Genomic DNA, 24,576 nt, shown 5'->3' on the forward strand with positions numbered 1-24,576 from the left:
TCTTGCCACTGTTGAGGTCAAAGTGCACAAGTCTACCATTAGAAAGAGGCTGCACAAATATCACCAAAGGGGGCAATACCAGTCCAGAAAGAACATCAGGGCAAAACTAAAGTTTGCCAATGAACACCTAGGCAAAGACCAGCACTTCTGGAACAACGTGCTCTGGACAGATGAGTCAAAGGTAGAGCTATTTGGCCACAGTACCAGAAGACATGTTTGGTGAAAACCAAAGACAGCATTTGACCACAAGAACCTGATACCAACTGTAAAGCATGGTGGTGGAAACATTATGGTTTGGGGCAGCTTTGCTGCATCAGGGCCTGGGCAGCTCACCATCATATAATCCACTATGAATTCTTCATTGGACCAGAGGGTGTTTGAGGATAATGTGAGGCCATCTGTCGGAAAGTTGAAGCTCAACCGAAGGTGAACCTTGCAACATGACAATGACCCTAAACATACCAGTAAATCCACCAAGGAATGGATGAAAAGAAAGAAATGGAGGGTTCTGGAATGGCCAAGTCAAAGCCCGGATCGAAATCCCATCGAGATGTTGTGGGGGGATTTGAAACGAGCTGTGCATGAAACAAACCCCTCAAACATCGCACAGCTGAAAGAATTCTGCATGGAGGAGTGGGCAAAAATTTCTCCCAGTCGATGTCCGAGACTGGTAGACAGTTATAAGAAACGCCTACTTGAGGTTGTTTCTGCCAAAGGGGGCAATACCACCTATTAGAGCCAAGGGTGTACTTACATTTTCCACATGCGAAATTTGCATTTATGTTTATTTAAATTATACAATGGACTACAAAATGTAAATGTTTCATGATATTTTTGTTATATTATATCACCTTTATCAATCAATATTGTTGAAATGAAGATCAAATATCTGTATGTTGAAATATGTTGAAAAAGTCAAAACTTTACACGGGGTGAACATACTTTTTCATGGGACTGTATATATATATATATATGTATATATATATATATATATATATATATATGCATAAACATATATATACAGACTTGGCATTTAATATGGAATATATATTTTTTCTTGACTTGGGTTTACTTTCTTAACTCAGTATATCAATCTAGTGAGTTTCTTTTACACTTTGGTGATTTATTTGTTAAAATAACCATGTCACTGATTGTCTGTCGCAGCAAGAAGTCAACAACAGGATTATATCACAGGTGGCGTGGCAAAATGTACGGACAGGTTCATTTGATGATTGGCTTCACAGTCGGGTATACAAGGGTTGTTGCGTTCTGTATTAGTGGAAAACAACTGCTGCACGTCTCCAAAAGTTATTGCCGCTTCCTCTGGAGATGGTCCGTAAACTCGACAATGCTGTTTGTCATGGAGTGGTGGCTTTACGAAATTACGGCATGAAACAGCGTGCTATTGCTCGGCAGTATGGCATCACTCAAGGTCAGGTGTCAAAGATCCTGAAACGAAATGCTCAAATGTCCCTACTCCAATACCGAGGCCAGGACATCCCCGCAGAACCACAAGGAGGGATGATCGCCAGCTGCACCTGTTAGTCCGCAATGGCCGTACCAAGTCAGCTAATCGGCTTAGGGCTGAGTGGCAGCAACTGACAAATGTGCCTGTATCCAGAAGGCTAGTCAACCAACGACTGGTTCAAGCAGGCTATCATGCCAGGCGTCCCCTGAGAAAGCCACGCCTGACCAGACAACACCGCCAGCGCCGATTGCAGTGGGCCAGAGAGCACCATCAATGGCAGCCAGGACACTGGAATCATGTGATCTTCAGTGACGAGTCTAGATTTCTGGTCTATCGTCAAGATGGCCGCGTCCGAGTGCGCAGACAAGTGCATGAAGCCTACAACAAAGATTGTATAGTGCCAAGAGTCCAAGCTGGAGGTGGTGGGGTGACCGTTTGGGCTGCTTTTCATGCAGGGGGCAAACCTGACCTGGTTGTTCTGAATGGAAACCTGAACCAGTTCAAGCACAGGGCCATTCTGGAAGAAACATTGCTTCCATTTGCTCGTGCAGCCTTTCGAGGAAACTTTGTCTTCCAAGATGAAAATGCACGGCCTCATCGTGCTCGCATGATCCAACACTTTCTTGCTGACCATGGTGTAGAGCATATGGAGTGGCCTGCCATGTCCCCGGATATGAATCCGATAGAGAACTTGTGGGGAGTATTAACGCATCAAATCGACCACTTGGACCAGCAGCCGACCTCTGTGCGTGAATTGCAGCAGGCTATTGTCACTGCATGAATGAAATAATTAGTTTAGTTTCTCACAAGAAGAAAGCAAGCAAGAGTTTTTCACAGCAAGAAATTTAGAAAGAATTAGTTTCATCAACATTGTCACTGATGAATTGCGAAAGATGATGGGAATAGAGCCTGTGATTGATGCTGTGAAGAGGAACAGGTTGAGATGGATTGGTCATGTGTTGAGGAAGGATGAAAGTGACTGGTTGAGAAGAGTGATGGAAATGAATGTAGAAGGAAGTAGAAGACGGGGAAGACCAAGAAAGACTTGGCTAAAGATGGTGGAAGAAGAAATGCGGGCAAGGGGGTTAACAAGGAGAGATGCAGAAAATAGGGCAAAATGGAGAAGATTGTCATGGGGACCGCAAGGCTAACCCCCGCTCTAGCAGGGAAAATGGCCTTTAAAATGCATATTGTTGTTGTTGTATTGTCACTGCATGGCAAGCGATTCCTGTCCAAACCTTGGCAAATCTCGTGAACAGCATGTCTCAACGTGTATGTGCTCTCCTGAATGCTCGTGGGGGTTACACGAAGTACTGAACTGTAATTTTACTGTCCGTAATCCCAGTCGGAATTTACCTTTTGTTTTTGTTATAAAATAAATTTGGCTCATGTGCAAAATAAAGAGATACTTCTGGAAAACGTATATAAATTTAACACAGTACTGTCCATGAATTGAGTTCGATATTAGTTTCCATCACTTTCAAGGATCAATTTATTTGTTTCGAAAGGTCAAATGTGGTTTTTGTTTCTTTTAAAGGTCACATTAACAAAATCTAGAATAATTTCAACATAATTCCAATGAACTTTTGGTTCTAAGACATCTTGAAAAGTAAGTTCACCCCCACAAAAAAAATATTCCATATTAAATGCCAAGTCTGTATATGCATAAACATATATATATATATATATATATATATATATATATATATATATATATATATATATACATACAGTATATATACTCCGAGCTCGGGGAAAAAATTTTTTCCGAGCTCACCGAGTATTTCCGATATTTCACGACTTCCAGCTCACCATTCCATCTTCGCTTATATATGTGTGTATATATATATATATATATATATATATATATATATATATATATATATATATATATATATATATATATATATACAATATATATATATATATATATATATATATATATATATATATATATATATATATATATATATATATATACAATATATATATATATATATATATATATATATATATATATATATATATATATATATATATATATATATATATATAGTTGCGGTTTTGAGAACCCTCACTTGTGTAAATAAATTCAACCTCATTAAAGGTTAAAGGTTGCACCGCTAGTTAGTCCACAAGCAACACGTAGGCCACCATAGGATTCCAGTTATTTCATTAGTATGTGTTTTAGATAAGGCCGTGTTTCCAATAGTTGAATCTGCGTTGTGTCAATTAAAGAAGGAGTAGGCCCCATTCCGTCCATTTTGCAACCTCCCTCTCCAAGCGACGCCATTACGCGCCCTCCAGTCTGCCCATGGCCCCTCCCAATTTGTTACACACCTTTGTTAGCTGCTCGCAGCCTCGCTGGGCCTCCACCCAAGCGCCGCCATAAGCCACGCGGTTAGGCCCGAGAAAAGGGGGCGGAACGCCAAGAAGAAGGTGTGGCCACGTCAGCCAGTCATCAAAGGCGTGGCCGCTAAGCCCTCACCAGCCAACCAGGGCTGAGGTGACATCACCGACAGGTGTGGCTTTTTGGCTCGCGGAGTGATCGCTGGTCGAGTTATATAAGCGCGAACGCAAAGCCCTTTCACAGGACTCTCGCGAAGCACTCGAGTGGAAGGTTGGCATTTGAGAGGACTTGTTGGAGGCGCGCGCGTGTTGTAACAAGACTAATGCACTTGACTGTCGTGTTTACAAAGAACCCTTATTGGAAGCGCGCATTACAGGACTGATGGGCGAGAGCGCATTGAGAAGAACCTTATGAGATATACGGCGCGCTGATTAAGAGGACTTTGGAGAGGGGGCGTTTGGCACGAGGGTGCACGTATTACGTACGAGGGACACCGGCTTCCCCCCGCTATATAAAACTGTCCGGTCGCGTTCAACTACACGCGGAGCTGCCTGCTAGGTTTCGCCCACTGGACCGGAGCCTGGACCCCATCGCCGGACCTTCCACCCTACCATCTACAATCCCCGTGTGAGTGTGTATGTTTGTCCTGGGTATTAAGAATAAGACTGTTTTAAGACTGCCCTGTGTTCTGCTTCTTCCTCTTCCTATCCTGTACATTCTTTTGTTTCCTCTTCTTTCTGAATATGTGTAATAAATTGCCCTGTTCTTTCTTGGTTTCCTCTTATCCGATCGCATCCGTCTTTTCTCTCATTGGGTAAACGTGGCACGATAGGAACCGCTTATAATCGGGTTTAGTCCTTTGTTAATAGCTCGGATTGTGGATTGCTATCCGCTCGGCATTTTCCATCATATCCGTGGTTCGAGCAGGAGTTATTCCCTCGTTTCCGGCCGGCATTAGCAATTAAGTAGTAGTGAACCCCTAGGCCTAACAAACCCTACCTAACGCCGCGCCAGGAAGGACATTATAACCCTCAGGACTCGGGTCGGCTAGATAACAAGACAAGGGGGTTAACCCCCCCCCCCCCTTGATAAGGGGAGCGCCGACGTCCGAGATCCGTAACAATATATATATGTATATGTATATATATATATATATATATATATATATATATATATATATATATATATATATATATATATATATACAGACTTGGCATTAAATATGCGAGAAAAAAAATTTTCTTGACATGGGTTTACTTTCTTAACTCAGTATATCAATCTGATGAGTTTCTTTTACACTTTGGTGATTTATTTGTTAAAAGAACCATGTCACTGATTGTCTGTCGCAGCAAGAAGTCAACAACAGGATTATTTCACAGGTGGCGTGGCAAAATGTACGGACAGGTGCATTTGATGATTGGCTTCAGAGTCGGGTATACAAGGGTTGTTGCGTTCTGTATTTGTGGAAAACAACTGCTGCACGTCTCCAAAAGTTATTGCCGCTTCCTCTGGAGATGGGCCGTCAACTCGACAATGCTGTTTGTCATGGAGTGGTGGCTTTACGAAATTACGGCATGAAACAGCGTGCTATTGCTCGGCAGTATGGCATCACTCAAGGTCAGGTGTCAAAGATCCTGAAACAAAATGCTCAGAGGGGTGTCCCTACTCCAATACCGAGGCCAGGACGTCCCCGCAGAACCACAAGGAGGGATGATCGCCAGCTGCACCGGTTAGTCCGCAATGGCAGTACCAAGTCAGCTAATCGGCTTAGGGCTGAGTGGCAGCAACTGACAAATGTGCCTGTATCCAGAAGGCTGGTAACCAACGACTGGTTCAAGCAGGCTATCATGCCAGGCGTCCCCTGAGAAAGCCACGCCTGACCAGACAACACTGCCAGCGCCGATTGCAGTGGGCCAGAGAGCACCGTCAATGGCAGCCAGGACACTGGAATCACGTGATCTTCAGTGACGAGTCTAGATTTCTGGTCTATCATCAAGATGGCCGCGTCCGAGTGCGCAGACAAGTGCATGAAGCCTACAACAAAGATTGTATAGTGCCAAGAGTCCAAGCTGGAGGTGGTGGGGTGACCGTTTGGGCTGCTTTTTATGCAGGGGGCAAAACTGACCTGGTTGTTCTGAATAGAAACCTGAACCAGTTCAAGTACAGGGCCATTCTGGAAGAAACATTGCTTCCATTTGCTCGTGGAACCTTTCGAGGAAACTTTGTATTCCAAGATGACAATGCACGGCCGCATGATCCAACACTTTCTTGCTGACCGTGGTGTAGAGCATATGGAGTGGCCTACCATGTCCCCCGATATGAATCCGATAGAGAACTTGTGGGCAGAATTAACGCGTCAAATCGACCGCTTGGACCAGCACCCGACCTCTGTGCGTGAATTGCAGCAGGCTATTGTCACTGCATGGCAAGCGATTCCTGTCCAAACCTTGGCAAATCTCGTGAACAGCATGCCTCAACGTGTACGTGCTCTCCTGAATGCTCGTGGTGGTTACACGAAGTACTGAACTGTAATTTTACTGTCCGTAATCCCAGTCGTAATTTAACTTTTGTTTTTGTTAAAAAAAAAATTGGCTAATGTGCAAAATAAAGAGATACTTCTGGAAAACGTACAGAAGTTTAACACAGTACTATCCATGAATTGAGTTCGATATCAGTTTACATCACTTTCAAGGATCAATTTATTTGTTTCGAAATGTCAAATGTGGTTTTTGTTTCTTGTTAAAGGTCACATTAACAAAATCTAGAATAATTTCAACATAATTCCAATGAACTTTTGGTTCTAAGACATCTTGAAAAGTAAGTTCACCCCCGCAAAAAAAAAAAGTCCCATATTAAATGCCAAGTTATATATATATATATATATATACACACACACACACGAGTCTGGCATCATCCGAGACGAGTCTGGCATTTCACTCAGCCTGACTGGCACGGTCTGCAAGCAGCGATCAATCATCTGTCATCTGGACTGGTCTCCCATCTCCACTGCCTCTGACATTAATTCTTCCTGGGAATTCTTTGAAAGCAAACTGCTCTCTCTCATGCACAGATTTATCCCATCTCATCTTCAGTTGTCTTACCCTTCCTCCCGTCCATGGTACACTGAATCTTGTGGTGAGGCAGTTGCCCTGAAACAACTTGCCTTTGCCTCTTGGAAGGCAAATCCAACTGAAGGCAATCTCAGTTCCTTCCACCAAGCTCGGAACAAGTGTGTGTCTACCCTCAGGAGTGCCAGGAAGCACTATCTCTCCTCACTCAAGAATGAACTCTCAAACCTGTCTCCTTCCTCCACATCCTGGTGGCGTCTGGTCAAATCCGTTTTTTGCTGATGACTCCACTCTCTGCCGCTCCATTCCTCATCCCTCAGATTAGCAGTCTGCAGTGTCCTGGTCAAACAAGTGGAACATGTCGTTCAATCCTGACAAATCTCACACTGTTACTATGTGTCTCCAAAAATACCGACTGGAAAACCCTCCCATCCACTTTCTCAACAATCCTCTCCAAGAAGTTCTGTCGCTCCAGCTTTTGGGTCTCACTATCTGCCATGATCTTTCCTGGGAAAACCACATTTCAAATCTGGCCTCCAAAGACAGTCGTGGCTGGTCCATCCAGCTGGGCATCCTCCATCGTGCGAAGTCCTTCCTTGGCACACCTGAGCTCCTCACCACATACAAGGCTTTCATCCGCAGCTCAATGGAATACTGTTCTCCCCTCTCGGCCGGTGCTCCTGCCTCACACCTAGCTTGGCTTCACGCTATTGAAACCAAAGCTTTCAGAATCATTGGAATCTCCCGCGATGAAGCAAACTCCGAGGGCCTTTCACTTACTCACCGCAGGCAGGTTGGTGGTCTTTCTGTCTTCTACCGACTCCTTTCCGGCCTTGCCCCCCCCCCAGCTCTCTCTGGGCTCTGTTCCCCAAATATTCCTGCAGGTCGCACAAGATCTGCCAGCAACCCTCTTATGGTTAAACTGCCAAAATCTAGGCTCTCTGCTCACCTCACTCTTTCATTCCTCTTTTCTCCCGCCTCTGGAACAAACTCCCCCACTCCCTTCAATCCCACTCCTCCCTCCAGGTCTTTAAAACAGCTGTTCACCACCATCTCTTATCTTCCCCCTTCCAAAACCTTGATCTTTTCAACCCCCGCTAATTTTCACCCCAGATACACTTTTTTGAAATTCCAACTTCTTTCCTGGAAGTCCTTGCAGTGTCCATATGTTTTATACCTCTCCCACCTCCCCCCAAGCCCTCTCCCTCCCACAGTTCTCTCGATGTCACTGCTCTCAAATGTTGTGCTTGTGTCCGTCCTTCCCCCTCTCTCCTCATCTTTTTACCGCTCCCCTTATTTTGTGTTTTGTGTGTCGGTTTTACTTTTTGTGTGATGAATGTTAGCTCTTTCACTCGCCTCGATCTTGTATACAAAAAAAAACAAAAACAAAAAAACACATATATACATATATATATATATATATATATATATATATATATACACAAATACATACATATATATATATATATATATATATATATATATATGTACAAATACGAGTACATGCACAAATCGAGGTGCTTGGTGGTTAGGGGTATGAAGGCTTGAAGTGGGGATGGGGTTGTTGATGCCTTAGGGTTGGGAGAGTAAGGGTGCGCACTTGGAGTTCCGAAAGACCAGAGAGAGCAAAGATATGACAGAGTATCTTTAGGGGAGGGGTAGGTCGAGGCTTTGGGGGATTTGGGGGCTTTCGGGGTAGGTCGAGGCTTTGGGGGATTTGGGGGCTTTCGGGGTAGGTCGAGGCTTTGGGGGATTTGGGGGCTTTCGGGGTAGGTCGAGGCTTTGGGGGATTTGGGGGCTTTCGGGGTAGGTCGAGGCTTTGGGGGATTTGGGGGCTTTCGGTGAGGGAGGAGGTTGAGGAGTTGTCAGAATTGCATGTGTAACTTTACTCACAGTAAAAGTGTGTGTGTGTGTGTGTGTGTGTGTGTGTGTGTGTGTGTGTGTGTGTGTGTGTGTGTGTGTGTGTGTGTGTGTGTGTGTCGGGGTGGGGATGACGCTATCACCCTGTGGGTAATGTGCTCGTTATGTTATAAGGTAAGGCTATTTATCTATCTTGCTCGTCGCAAGACAAGATATTTCTTCGACTACTACTACAGCACAAATTAATCTCGCTTCTTGGCTGGAATTATTTTTATTTTTGTCCGTGTCTTTCACGAACTGGCTTGCCCAGGCCTGTCGTTCGACTGGAATTGGCAGGAATTAGTAATTTGTTCAGGGTACCGACGATAACTCCCCCACTCTTGGCGAAAGACACAGTGGAACCTTTAACGTCCACCAATGAACAACTCTGGCAGACAGGTCCAGCATGCTTTGCCACACATTTGAAACATCAGTGACATTTTATAGCTGAGTCAAGATTTAAACCCAGGCTAGACAACTCAGAGACAGGTGTGCATACCTCCAAGCTATCGTGCCAGCCTCGTCCGACAAATACTCTCTGTATTATTATAGATGTACATGCTCCACTAGTCCAGGAGCGATTTCCTGTAAAGGCCTTAGAAATAGGTGTTCAATCAACCCACACGACATACAAGGTTTGATGGCATTTTCTGTTAGGGCAAATCTCCTGGAACATCTCTATACTGGGTGTCACTCCAGATTGTGGTAGAACCTTTTTTTCTCGAACATCTCTGTGGTGGGTGTCACTCCAGCTTGTGGTGTCACCTTTTTTTCTGGAACATCTCTATAGTGAGTGTCACTCCAGATTGTGGTATAACCTTTTTTTCTGGAACATCTCTATCATGGGTGTCACTCCAGATTGTGGTAGAACCTTTTTTTCTCGAACATCTCTATAATGGGTGTCACTCCAGATTGTGGTATAACCTTTTTTTCTGGAACATCTCTGTCGTGAGTGTCACTCCAGATTGTGGTGCAACCTTTTTTCTGGAACATCTCTATAGTGGGTGTCACTCCAGATTGTGGTATAACCTGTTTTTCAGGAACATCTCTATCATGGGTGTCACTCCAGATTGTGGTATAACCTTTTTTTCTGGAACATCTCTACAGTGGGTGTCACTCCACATTGTGGTATAACCTTTTTTTCTGGAACATCTCTACAGTGAGTGTCACTCCAGATTGTGGTATAACCTTTTTTTCTGGAACATCTGTCATGAGTGTCACTCCAGATTGTGGTGCAACCTTTTTTCTGGAACATCTCCATAGTGGGTGTCACTCCACAATGTGGTATAACCTTTTTTTCTGGAACATCTCCATAATGGGTGTCACACCAGATTGTGGTACAACCTTTTTTTCTGGAACATCTCTATAGTGGGTGTCACTCCAGATTGTGGTATAACCTGTTTTTCAGGAACATCTCTATCATGGGTGTCACTCCAGATTGTGGTATAACCTTTTTTTCTGGAACATCTCTACAGTGGGTGTCACTCCAGTTTGTGGTATCACTTTTTTTCTGGAACATCACGAAAGTGGGTGTCACTCCAGATTGTGGTACAACCTTTTTTTCTGGAACATCCCTATTGTGGGTGTCACTCCAGATTGTGGTATAACCTTTTTTTCTGGAACATCTCTTTCGTGGGTGTCACTCCAGATTGTGGTACAACCTTTTTTCTGGAACATCTCCATAGTGGATGTCACTCCAGATTGTGGTATCACCTGTTTTTCAGGAACATCTCTATCATGGGTGTCACTCCAGATTGTGGTATAACCTTTTTTTCTGGAACATCTCTACAGTGGGTGTCACTCCAGTTTGTGGTATCATTTTTTTTCTGGAACATCACGAAAGTGGGTGTCACTCCAGATTGTGGTCCAACCTTTTTTTCTGGAACATCCCTATCATGGGTGTCACTCCAGATTGTGGTATAACCTGTTTTTCAGGAACATCTCCATCATGGGTGTCACTCCAGATTGTGGTATAACCTTTTTTTCTGGAACATCTCTACAGTGGGTGTCACTCCAGTTTGTGGTGTCACTTTTTTTCTGGAACATCACGAAAGTGGGTGTCACTCCAGATTGTGGTACAACCTTTTTTTCTGGAACATCCCTGTTGTGGGTGTCACTCCAGATTGTGGTATAACCTTTTTTTCTGGAACATCTCTGAAGTGGGTGTCACTCCAGATTGTGGTATAACCTTTTTTTCTGGAACATCTCTTTCGTGGGTGTCACTCCAGATTGTGGTACAACCTTTTTTCTGGAACATCTCCATAGTGGGTGTCACTCCAGATTGTGGTATCACCTGTTTTTCAGGAACATCCCTATCATGGGTGTCACTCCAGATTGTGGTATAACCTTTTTTTCTGAAACATCTCTATCCTGGGTGTCACTCCAGATGGTGGTATAACCTTTTTTTCTGGAACATCTCTGTAGTGGGTGTCACTCCAAATTGTGATGTAACCTTTTTTTCTGAAGCATCTCTAGCGTGGGTGTCACTCCAGATTGTGGTACAACCTTTTTTTCTGGAACATCTCCATAGTGGATGTCACTCCAGATTGTGGTATCACTTTTTTTCTGGAACATCTCGAAAGTGGGTGTCACTCCAGATTGTGGTACAACCTTTTTTTCTGGAACATCTCTATCGTGGGTGTCACTCCAGATTGTGGTATAACCTTTTCTTCTGGAACATTTCTGTAGTGGGTGTCACTCCACATTGTGGTATAACCTTTTTTTCTGGACCACCTCTATAGTGGGTGTCACTCCAGATTGTGGTACAACCTTTTTTCTGGAGCATCTCTAGCGTGGGTGTCACTCCAGATTGTGGTATAACCATTTTTTCTGGAACATCTCTACAGTGGGTGTCACTCCAGATTATGGTATAACCTTTTTTTCTGGAACATCTCTACAGTGGGTGTCACTCCAGATTGTGGTATAACCTTTTTTTCTGGAACATCTCTATAATGGGTGTCACTCCAGATTGTGGTATAACCTTTTTTTCTGGAACATCTCTACAGTGGGTGTCACTCCAGATTGTGGTATAACCTTTGTTTCTGGAACATCTCTACAGTGGGTGTCACTCCAGATTGTGGTATAACCTTTTTTTTCTGGAACATCTCCATAATGGGTGTCACTCCAGATTGTGGTATAACCTTTGTTTCTGGAACATCTCTACAGTGGGTGTCACTCCAGATTGTGGTATAACCTTTTTTTCTGGAACATCTCTATAATGGGTGTCACTCCAGATTGTGGTATAACCTTTTTTCTGGAACATCTCCATAATGGGTGTCACTCCAGATTGTGGTATAACCTTTTTTTCTGGAACATCTCTATAGTGAGTGGCACTCCAGATTGTGGTATAACCTTTTTTTCTGGAGCATCTCTATAGTGAGTGGCACTCCAGATTGTGGTATAACCTTTTTTCTGGAACATCTCTAGTGTGGGTGTCACTCCAGATTGTGGTATAACCTTTTTTTCTGAAACATCTCTATAGTGAGTGGCACTCCAGATTGTGGTATAACCTTTTTTTCTGGAACATCTCTAGCGTGGGTGTCACTCCAGATTGTGGTATAACCTTTTTTTCTGGAACATCTCTATAGTGAGTGGCACTCCAGATTGTGGTATAACCTTTTTTTCTGGAACATCTCTATAGTGAGTGGCACTCCAGATTGTGGTATAACCTTTTTTTCTGGAACATCTCTATAGTGAGTGGCACTCCAGATTGTGGTATAACCTTTTTTTCTGGAACATCTCTAGCGTGGGTGTCACTCCAGGTTGTGGTATAACCTGTTTTTCAGGAACATCTCCATAGTGGGTGTCAATACAGATTGTGGTATAACCTTTTTTTCTGGAGCATCTCTATAATGGGTGTCACTCCAGATTGTGGTATAACCTTTTTTCTGGAACATCTCTAGTGTGGGTGTCACTCCAGATTGTGGTATAACCTTTTTTTCTGGAACATCTCTATAGTGAGTGGCACTCCAGATTGTGGTATAACCTTTTTTTCTGGAGCATCTCTATAGTGAGTGGCACTCCAGATTGTGGTATAACCTTTTTTCTGGAACATCTCTAGTGTGGGTGTCACTCCAGATTGTGGTATAACCTTTTTTTCTGAAACATCTCTATAGTGAGTGGCACTCCAGATTGTGGTATAACCTTTTTTTCTGGAACATCTCTAGCGTGGGTGTCACTCCAGATTGTGGTATAACCTTTTTTTCTGGAACATCTCTATAGTGAGTGGCACTCCAGATTGTGGTATAACCTTTTTTTCTGGAACATCTCTATAGTGAGTGGCACTCCAGATTGTGGTATAACCTTTTTTTCTGGAACATCTCTATAGTGAGTGGCACTCCAGATTGTGGTATAACCTTTTTTTCTGGAACATCTCTAGCGTGGGTGTCACTCCAGATTGTGGTATAACCTTTCTTTCTGGAACATCTCTATAGTGAGTGGCACTCCAGATTGTGGTATAACCTTTTTTTCTGGAACATCTCTATAGTGAGTGGCACTCCAGATTGTGGTAGAACCTTTTTTTCTGGAACATCTCTATAGTGAGTGGCACTCCAGATTGTGGTATAACCTTTTTTTCTGGAACATCTCTATAGTGATTGGCACTCCAGATTGTGGTATAACCTTTTTTTCTGGAACATCTCTATAGTGAGTGGCACTCCAGATTGTGGTATAACCTTTTTTTCTGGAACATCTCTAGCGTGGGTGTCACTCCAGATTGTGGTATAACCTTTTTTTCTGGAACATCTCTATAGTGAGTGGCACTCCAGATTGTGGTATAACCTTTTTTTCTGGAACATCTCTATAGTGAGTGGCACTCCAGATTGTGGTATAACCTTTTTTTCTGAAACATCTCTATCGTGGGTGTCACTCCAGATTGTGGTATAACCTTTTTTTCTGGAACATCTCTATAGTGAGTGGCACTCCAGATTGTGGTATAACCTTTTTTTCTGGAACATCTCTATAGTGAGTGGCACTCCAGATTGTGGTATAACCTTTTTTTCTGGAACATCTCTATAGTGAGTGGCACTCCAGATTGTGGTATAACCTTTTTTTCTGGAACATCTCTATCGTGGGTGTCACTCCAGATTGTGGTATAACCTTTTCTTCTGGAACATTTCTGTAGTGGGTGTCACTCCACATTGTGGTATAACCTTTTTTTCTGGACCACCTCTATAGTGGGTGTCACTCCAGATTGTGGTACAACCTTTTTTCTGGAGCATCTCTACAGTGGGTGTCACTCCAGATTGTGGTATAACCTTTTTTTCTGGAACATCTCTATCGTGGGTGTCACTCCAGATTGTGGTATAACCTTTTCTTCTGGAACATTTCTGTAGTGGGTGTCACTCCAGATTGTGGTATAACCATTTTTTCTGGAACATCTCTACAGTGGGTGTCACTCCAGATTATGGTATAACCTTTTTTTCTGGAACATCTCTACAGTGGGTGTCACTCCAGATTGTGGTATAACCTTTGTTTCTGGAACATCTCTACAGTGGGTGTCACTCCAGATTGTGGTATAACCTTTTTTTCTGGAACATCTCTATAATGGGTGTCACTCCAGATTGTGGTATAACCTTTTTTTCTGGAACATCTCTATCCTGGGTGTCACTCCAGATTGTGGTATAACCTTTTTTTCTGGAACATCTCTGTAGTGAGTGTCACTCCAGATGTGGTATAACCCGTTTTTCAGGAACATCTCTATCGTGGGTGTCACTCCAGATTGTGGTATAACCCGTTTTTCAGGAACATCTCTATCGTGGGTGTCACTCCAGGTTGTGGTATAACCTGTTTTTCAGGAACATCTCTATCGTGGGTGTCACTCCAGGTTGTGGTATAACCTGTTTTTCAGGAACATCTCCATAGTGGGTGTCAATACAGATTGTGGTATAACCTTTTTTCCTGGAACATCCCTATCGTGGGTGTCACTCCAGATTGTGGTTTAACCTTTTTCTCTGAAACATCCCTGTAGTGAGGGTCACTCCAGATTGTGGTATAACCTTTTTTTCTGGAGCATCTCTAGTGTGGGTGTCACTCCAGATTGTGGTATAACCTTTTTTCTGGAGCATCTCTATTATGGGTGTCACTCCAGATTGTGGTATAACCTTTTTTTCTGGAGCATCTCTATAATGGGTGTCACTCCAGATTGTGGTATAACCTTTTTTCTGGAACATCTCTAGTGTGGGTGTCACTCCAGATTGTGGTATAACCTTTTTTTCTGGAACATCTCTATAGTGAGTGGCACTCCAGATTGTGGTATAACCTTTTTTTCTGGAGCATCTCTATAGTGAGTGGCACTCCAGATTGTGGTATAACCTTTTTTTCTGGAGCATCTCTATAGTGAGTGGCACTCCAGATTGTGGTATAACCTTTTTTCTGGAACATCTCTAGTGTGGGTGTCACTCCAGATTGTGGTATAACCTTTTTTTCTGAAACATCTCTATAGTGAGTGGCACTCCAGATTGTGGTATAACCTTTTTTTCTGGAACATCTCTAGCGTGGGTGTCACTCCAGATTGTGGTATAACCTTTTTTTCTGGAACATCTCTATAGTGAGTGGCACTCCAGATTGTGGTATAACCTTTTTTTCTGGAACATCTCTATAGTGAGTGGCACTCCAGATTGTGGTATAACCTTTTTTCTGGAGCATCTCTATTATGGGTGTCACTCCAGATTGTGGTATAACCTTTTTTTCTGGAGCATCTCTATAATGGGTGTCACTCCAGATTGTGGTATAACCTTTTTTCTGGAACATCTCTAGTGTGGGTGTCACTCCAGATTGTGGTATAACCTTTTTTTCTGGAACATCTCTATAGTGAGTGGCACTCTAGATTGTGGTATAACCTTTTTTTCTGGAGCATCTCTATAATGGGTGTCACTCCAGATTGTGGTATAACCTTTTTTCTGGAACATCTCTAGTGTGGGTGTCACTCCAGATTGTGGTATAACCTTTTTTTCTGGAGCATCTCTATAGTGAGTGGCACTCCAGATTGTGGTATAACCTTTTTTTCTGGAGCATCTCTATAATGGGTGTCACTCCAGATTGTGGTATAACCTTTTTTCTGGAACATCTCTATAGTGAGTGGCACTCCAGATTGTGGTATAACCTTTTTTTCGGGAACATCTCTATAATGGGTGTCACTCCAGATTGTGGTATAACCTTTTTTCTGGAACATCTCTAGCGTGGGTGTCACTCCAGATTGTGGTATAACCTTTTTTTCTGGAACATCTCTATAATGGGTGTCACTCCAGATTGTGGTATAACCTTTTTTTCTGGAACATCTCTAGCGTGGGTGTCACTCCAGATTGTGGTATAACCTTTTTTTCTGGAGCATCTCTAGCGTGGGTGTCACTCCAGATTGTGGTATAACCTTTTTTTCTGGAGCATCTCTAGCGTGGGTGTCACTCCAGATTGTGGTATAACCTTTTTTTCTACGAGTCAATATTTATAATGGGGTCAGTTCTTATTGTCTTTTTTCATATATAAAATGGTTGGGTCGTGGGGTCATTCATACAGCTCTATTTTTCGAACCAGGACTTCCACTACAGTACGCAAAGATGCACGGAATCTCATCACGTGGTATAGAATCGAAGAGACCACTGCAGAAATTGTCGTTTTCAGTTTTGCGTTCAATCTGTCTTGCTCTTTTCAAGCAAATCTTCAGCAGATTGAACCTACATCTGACTTTTTGAGTAGAAAAGTTTCTCATTTAGTTTAGTTTTAGGTGAATACATTCAGATGATTTTTTTTTATCAGAAACTGACGTTTGGTTCATCAACAACCAATATGTCGTCCAAATTTAGCAGATTTAGAGGCACTGATACTTACAGATGTAAACTGGCACTCAAATTGCTACAAGACGTGCACTAGCAAGCACTATCTGGATCTCATTCAGAAGAGACGTGGGTTATCTCATTCTCCTTCGGAAGCATCAGGATCTGACATGACAGACGTGAGCCAGCCAGGGAAACGATCGATCTCTCAGTCAAATGTCATGGACTGGGCCGGATGCCTGTTCTGCAAAAAACAAGTCCCACAAAAAAAGGTGACGGAAATGCTGAGTGTTGGCACATTTGAAGTTTGTCATTCAAATGAGCATGCAGCAGGAGCTCAAGGTGATTAAGATATGTGGTGTGAGCTCCAATATCTCAAAGTTGTGGACAGATTTGGACGGAATTTGGTGGACAGATTTGGTGTGTGAGAAGGATGAATCGATTCATTTTTGGTGAAAATCCGGATTCAATCCAGATCCGAGATTTAAATGATTCTTCACCATTGAGTGATCGTGCTAAAAACGATATATAGCACGATACCTAAAAAAGTTGTGGATGGATTTGGATGGAACTTGGTGGAGAGGTTGTGCTCCGTGGTGTGAGCAATGACCTTGTGGCTGCAGAAGCCAAATATTACAAGGTAGCTGTTCAAACTACACCAGCAAGACAAACGTCAAGCATTGAGCTTTTACGGACGGTAAATATGAAGACAAATACGTGAGTGCTTTTGATGAACTGGTTAACGATCTTAAACCTGAATTAGAAGGTGGCAAGGCCTATGATATATGGACAAGCTTCTCAACAAATACAAGTCTCTTCTTGATGTACAAGGTATAGACCTACATTAGGCAGGCAAGCACACAAAGCAGAATCTGAAGTTCAGAATGATGAGGCATTTTCAAGAAGAGGTCGTATTCCACCTGCCCCAAAGTAAAACACAACCAGAACTGGTGTATAGCAGCTCCTTCTCTCTTCAGGATGTTCTGAATGCATCTTTTTAAGAAGCCTCGAACTCGTCAGACCCTAGTGCGTCTACACGTGATGAAAGACATTGCGAACAGACTGGACGCACCAGGCTTTTGTACTGCACTGCGATGCTCATCAGAAGTAGTATTTCTCAGTGTAATGGAATCTGTATAAAACCTAAGAACACCGCAGATTTTAATCTTGCCTTGGCCAAAACGATATTATTCCAGACGGTCTATATTGGCTCCTGCGTTGCGTTATATCCGCCAATGACAGTCATGATGCTTGGAATCTTCCTCCGGAATGCAGAAATCATTTGGACGTGAGAATGATCCTCATGGTCGCACAATATATTTACCCTCGCCAGAGGAGAGGGTATTGCATTTGAGTCCGTTTGTTTGTCCGTTTGTCTGACTGTCTGTTTGTCCGCGCAGAATAAATATGATTTTCTCTGCAACCGTTGGTCCGATTGACAGGAAATTTTCACCATAGGTGCACCTCCACCTGTAGAAAATTTTTAATGATAATTATGACATCATAGGTCACGTGGTTCGGCCGCCATCTTTGAAAAATCGAAAAACTTTGCACCTCTATATCTCCGAAAACGCTGAATAGAAAAATTGACACATGGCTCATTGTAAAGAACTCTCCATGGGGAATAAAATATGTTAATGATGATGTCATATGTGCCTCCATTATGACATCATAATTCGACAAGTACAAAACTTTACCCTGTCAAGATGAAATTTATTGAGCGTCATGTAGGCAAAAATTTGTGGAGAAAAAAATAATAATGATGATGTCATCGGTCACGTGGTTTGGCCGCCATCTTGGAGAAACCGAAAAACTTTGCACCTCTATATCTCCGAAAGCGCTGCATAGAACAAATTGAGACATGGCTCATTGCAAAGAATTCTCCATGTGGAATAACATCTGTCAATGATGTCATAGGTGCCTCTATTATGACATCATAATTTGACAAGTACAAAACATCCGATCCAGATGAAATTTATAAAATCATCTAGGAATAAATTTGGTGGAGAAAAAATAATAATGATGACGTCATCGGCCACGTGGTTCGGCCGCCATATTTGTTTTAACACAAAAGCCTTAAAAACCACTGAAAATACATCCTGGCGAGGGTTTGCAATCTCCGATTGCTCTTTCTTGTTTGCATTGCTTGCCATGGCAGTGCGCCACATAACCTGATCAAAATAACTGATCACTTTATTAAACAGAATGGGTCACTGTTCCTGCTACGATGAGATGGAGGCCATTGATGCTGGCCCAGCAAAGGAGATTCTGGCTAAGTCGGTGCCTTCATTCAGATGGCTGGTGACAATAATGATACCAATGAGGACATTTTAGATGGAGAACACACGACACAAGCCACTACCGTTGTGTTGTACCAACGAGGACAATTTGGTCCCCTAATAAAGCGCACTGACCATTCTCAGAGGAACCGATCTCTCGATAGTGCAATGATGATGCCAGCTATGCATGAGTTCAGCACCCAAGGCAAAAGACCCAGCGTTACAAATTTTGTTGTCAAGGCGTGGAAAGACTGGTTACAGTGTTCAGAGCACATAGAATAATCAGGCAGTCAAACTAAATTATTTGGCATGAACACCTCGCTAAACCGGCTGATAGATCCCAACCAATAGCGCGGGCCTGGTTGGAGTGGTTTCCATGCAACGATTTCATTTGCCAGGCTGTGCAACCCTGTGGAAGTTATTGCCCAATGATTGGAGGTTCTCCCGCTGACTCTGGCACAATATATACAGCGATGAAGACTGCACGAAGAGCGATGGCAAACCTCGAACAGAAGATGAGCGTTCTCACATTTGACCTTGCCATCCACGTATAGGCCAAGGAGATCCAGTGGAGAGTGCCAGACAAGCTCTCAGATGCCGTCATCTGCATGGGAGCCATTGACCTGTACCACAGACATTGGCATTGATATAGATCATCAGTAGACAAAGAATGTCTAAAGCCATACTACCATTAGCCCGTAGAAAAAAGTTCTACCACAATCTGGAGTGACACCCTGGAAATGTTCCAGAATGGTCGCCCTAACAGAATATGCCATCAAACCTTGTATGTGGTGTGGGTTGAGCAAGACCTTTTCTCATAGGCCTTGTTCCTGGACCACTCTATTAGTATTACAATATGTTTTAAAAAATACATTGTGCAATCTCGGTTAAGACAAATCGTCCACGGAGCATATTCTGTACCAAAATATATTTTCACTTTTTGTTTTCTCTTCCCTTTCTCACCACAGCTTTGCACAATGATGAACAATTTTGGATCTATACTTCCCCTGCTATGCTTCCTGATATATTTCATGCCAGGACATCTCGTTGTTGCCCCACCACCCCCTCCACCCAGTGTACCTCCATCAAGAACCAGCTGCGTGTCTCGCTGTTTATGTATGGCTGATGGATTTGTGGATTGCGTTGGCAAGAAGATAGATACATTTCCATCAGGATTGCCAAACACCATCCGCCATTTATCCCTACAGGTATGACAGTCACAAAACCTGAGATATAAAAAAAAAGAAACAAGGAAACCTCTGGAAAGCTGTATTTCCAGGAATATTGTTTCGGCAAACGAATTGCAATGGAGTAATTGCAATTGTACTTTGCGGACACTTTTGGAGACTACTAATGGTCTCTATTGGCAATAACCTGTGAACCCTAACTTCTTCGGTCAATTGATATTTATAAAGAATGCTTATATTCCCTTGGCACACAAATTTTTACCTTCTCATCATTGCTCTCTGATGTTGAGGGATGATTTTAACCTTGAACGTAAAGCATTTCCAACTGCGCCAGAACAACATGATTGAAGAGATTCCGCCACTGGAGCTCTCACGCCTTGCGGAACTGCAAACCCTCAATCTCCAGAACAACCTCATCAACAGCAATGGTGAGTGCAGTCTTGCAAAGGGTAATTGTATAATTGTTGTTACAAAGATGTAGCTTGCTCATTGGTCTGCGAATACCAAGGTACTTGCAGATGGTAACGGACAACTTGATATGATAAATTCACGTTAATATTTATATTTATTTGAGCTCAACAAATCCAAGGCCACAAAGATAATCTTCTTGAGAAATTGAAAGATTATCTTTGACAAATATTGTAAAAAACGTTTTTATTTTAAACTGCAGAGATATACCCAACGTAACCACCAAGTTTTGTCCGTATCATACTATATATCGTTTTTGATCCCATCTCTCAATGGTGAAGAATTCGCTTGAAGATTTAAAAAAATTCGGATCAGATCTTCACCAAAATTTAATAAATTCTTCCTCGTCACAAACCCAACCTCTCCACCAAGTTCCGTCCAAATCCATCTACAACTTTTTGATGTATCGTGCTATATATCGTTTTTACCACTATCACTCAATGGTGAAGAATCACTTAAATCTCGGATCTGGATTGAATCCGGATTTTCACCAAAAATGAATCAATTCATCCATGTCACACACCCAACCTGTCCACCACATTTCGTCCAAACCTGTCCACAACTTTGAGATATCCTGTTCACAGACAGGCAAAGAAACAAGAAAGACTTCATGCAGAGCACGATACTTGCAAAATCAACCCCTCCCCCTGAAAAATGTTGCCATGGATACATCAAATTTCCCATTTCTTTAAGATTAAAATTGACAATCCTAATCAAAGCTCGGGTCAATCGGATTAATATTGACGATTTTTCTGATGGCAATTGATGATTTTAGAAGTTTGACCTTGAGTTGACCTTTGATCTTTTGATCCCAAAAATAGTTCACTTCCCAATTCCGTCATGTACATTGCAATTGCTCTTTAATTTTCAGGTTGATCAGATGAAAAATGACAATTTTAGAAATTTGACCTCAAGATGACCTTTGACCTCAAAATCAATGGACTTCTTCCTTATAACCAACTCTACCATATGGTGAAGTTTCGTGAAGATCGGTTTAAAATTGTGACTTGTAGGTGATTGACAGACAGACAGAACAACGCACAAGACCAACCGATATACTTGCAAAATCTTCGATTTTCGATTTCGCAAGTAACAAACAAACAAACAGCGGTGAAAACCTAAACTCCGTTTACCTTCGGTGGCGGATGTAACCGAAATTCCTCCTCATTCAAACCTTTTGCTCAATTCTAACTTATAAATGGGAGGATTGTGGAGGAAATGCAAACTTGTTGGTGATTAATGAATATTTGGTACAAGGTGTGACTAGTTTTCTTGCTCAGGCCTTGCAGGAGACCCGTTCAAATCACTCTCAAACCTGGAGTACCTGTACCTCGCGAACAACCACGTGAGTTCCTGCAACTTTTCTCTGTTCTCACCTTAAAAATCCAACAAGCATGACAGCACGTGTGTGCACTTTTGTCGTGCCCAAGTTCCCAAGTTCAAATCCTGTATACCATGTGTGTTCATCCACTGTCTACTCATATCTTTTAAATTCATGTTAAAGTACATGCATGTGTACTAATGGCATTGTCCTGCATGTGATACGTTTCCAAGAACTTTTAATTTAAGCTGGTAGATACTGTATGCTGTTGCTCTTGTTGTTATCCCCATTACCATTCCCTCAGTGAGGGGCACATCAAGGGCCCTAAGACTCTTTATGAAGGTATCTATAGCTGAGAATGTGAGTGAGGTTGTTGATATACATGATCACAAGGTGCTGCAGCCTCAAAGCAGGTTTGGGAGAGCTAACATGGCCAGGGTCTTGACATGCAATTCCTTAACTTTTTGAAAGATAGCATTCACTTGTAGATGTTAAAGTTTCCATGGTAACAGATGGCATGGGCAGCTTAATGACCCCTTCCAAGGATGGCGTGCTCATTGACACAACTTACTACCTCAGGATGACAAAATGTTTCCTTAGACTATAGCTTCTCAAAGTGGTCCCTACCACCCCCCCCCCCCCCCCCAGTGGGCGCTGGGAACTTTCAGGGGGGCGCTCGAGAGTCCATGGGCGGTAGGGGGGCGCTGCCAATGATTTGGGGGGCACTGGCGATTTAGAGGAGCAGCGGCGATTTGGAGCGCTCATTGGGCTTCCTGCAATCTGAACAGGTTACCCGGCGCCATTCGGCAAATGGCCATCCAATCAACGACCACATTCTTTCCCCCTTCGCATGGTTTTTATGATCACTTATTCGCTGATGTCGTGTCGGTATTTTCTTGTCCATACATGCTCATGCAACAAACATGATAGTGTATGACAACAGCGAAATACTATTGGCCGCAGTACAACACTAATTTTTGTCACGTGGTGCCATTTCAACCAATCGGCTTGCAAGAATCTTTTTATGCGGGATATAATACACTCTATTCGTGCTGGACTATTCAACGTGCCTGGTTCAACTTTACAGCCTGGCCTTGCCAGCACAGACATTGGGCAAGGTATGAACAGTCAGTGTTAGCGCTGGTGTTAGTCTTTCGACATTTTGGCTTGTTGATTTCGTTATTCAAAAAAGCTTCACGTCCGGTCGGCTTCAAGATGTCGGCCTCAAAGAAAAAGTGTCGTCAGTATTCCGTTGAATACATCAAGTATGGATTCATTCCATCTCCGACGAACAAACAGTTACCGATGTGTTTCTGGTGGGGTCTCACGCTGTCCAATGAAGCAATGAAACCATCTCGACTGAGCGAGCACCTGAGTAAAAAGCACAGTGATCAGGCCCGCGCAGAGGTCAGCCATTTCCAATCGCTGAAAGAGAAATTTGAGAAGCGATCCATTGTAACGACGATGTTCAAAGCCAGCCAAAAGCTCGTGGATAAAGGACTGGAAGCGTCGCATAAGCTGTCATTGCTCATCGCCAGATCTGGAAAACCGTATTCAATCGGTGAACAGTTGATCAAACCAGCTGCTGGGGAAGTGATAAAAACCGTTATGGGCCAGGATCCGAATCCAGTTCTCTCGTCGATTGCGCTCAGCAATGATTCCGTGGCCAGGCGGATTGATGAAATGTCATCAGATGTAGAAGATAAGCTGTGTAGTGAGCTGAGAAGCACACACTTCGCCATCCAGCTGGAGGAGTCCACTTTGCGTGACAGTGAAGCTCTGTTACTCTGCTACGTTCGCTTCATCCGTGATCAGGAAATAGTGGAAGAAATGTTGTTTGCCCGCTCTCTCCAGACCGATACGAAGGGTTCTTCCATCTTCCAAACGTTGGAGAAGTACTTTACAGATAAGAACATACTGATGGAGAACATTCTCGCTTGCGCGACGGACGGGGCACCAGCGATGGTTGGTCGCCAGCGTGGTTTTATTGCGCTTCTGAAGAACCAGGTACCGTCCGTGTTCGCCATTCACTGTGTCGTGTACCGCCAGCATCTTGTAGCAAAAGCTCTCAGCACCAGACTTCATACATCATTCAAACAGTAATCAAAGCAGTGAATAAGATCAAGGTGTCGTCTCTGCATGATCGGCTGTTTCGTCAGCTTTGCCAGGAGAACGATGAGGCATTCGAGCGGCTCCTGTTGCATACCGAAGTTCGATGGTTGTCCAAATGCACTTGTTTGATCCGTTTCCATGCCCTCTTCTCAACAGTGGTCGAGTTTCTGTCGGAAATTGATACGGAGCTATCGGAGAAAGTGAATGCGATTGAGCATGATGTAGCTTACCTCACCGACATATTCAGTATACTGAATGATGTCAACAAACAACTCCAGGGTGACCATATGACACTGATTAAAGCAAAGAAAGTGATCGGCGCGTTCGTAACCAAGGCGACTCTGCACAGGGAAACCCTCGGCCGCAGAGATATGTACCACTTTCCCCAGTTGGCAAAGGAAACTGCTGTTTCTGATGAAGAGCTACTCGTTTATTGCAATCACCTTGAGAAGATTCGTGGAGATATGGAACAGCGTTTCAGAGACATGCTAGAACTGTCGGTGCCAGCCAACATGGGTGATCAACCCATTCAAATGTGACATTCAAGATGTGAAGCGCGAATTACAGGACGAAATTATCAACCTCCACAATGATGATGAGGCGAAGGCGAGATTCTCGCAGCATGAATACAGAAAATTCTGGATTCTGGAGCGGG

The 24,576-nt window shown here is 43.1% G+C and overlaps 1 protein-coding gene across 1 annotated transcript in view; it reads left to right on the forward strand.

Annotated features, from left to right (window-relative positions):
- PODN (podocan) overlaps nt 1-24,576 on the forward strand; it is a 95,862-nt gene that overhangs the window by 13,589 nt on the left and 57,697 nt on the right. Inside the window, exons 2-4 of the mRNA XM_068110854.2 lie at nt 19,909-20,041; nt 20,355-20,448; nt 21,769-21,833. Coding sequence (XP_067966955.2) covers nt 19,952-20,041; nt 20,355-20,448; nt 21,769-21,833 — 249 coding nt within the window. The 5' untranslated portion in view covers nt 19,909-19,951. The remainder of the gene's footprint in view (nt 1-19,908; nt 20,042-20,354; nt 20,449-21,768; nt 21,834-24,576) is intronic.

Source organism: Myxine glutinosa, chromosome 1 (genome assembly GCF_964187855.1).
Source record: "Myxine glutinosa chromosome 1, kmMyxGlut1.1, whole genome shotgun sequence".
Classification (NCBI taxonomy): Eukaryota; Metazoa; Chordata; class Myxini; order Myxiniformes; family Myxinidae; genus Myxine; species Myxine glutinosa.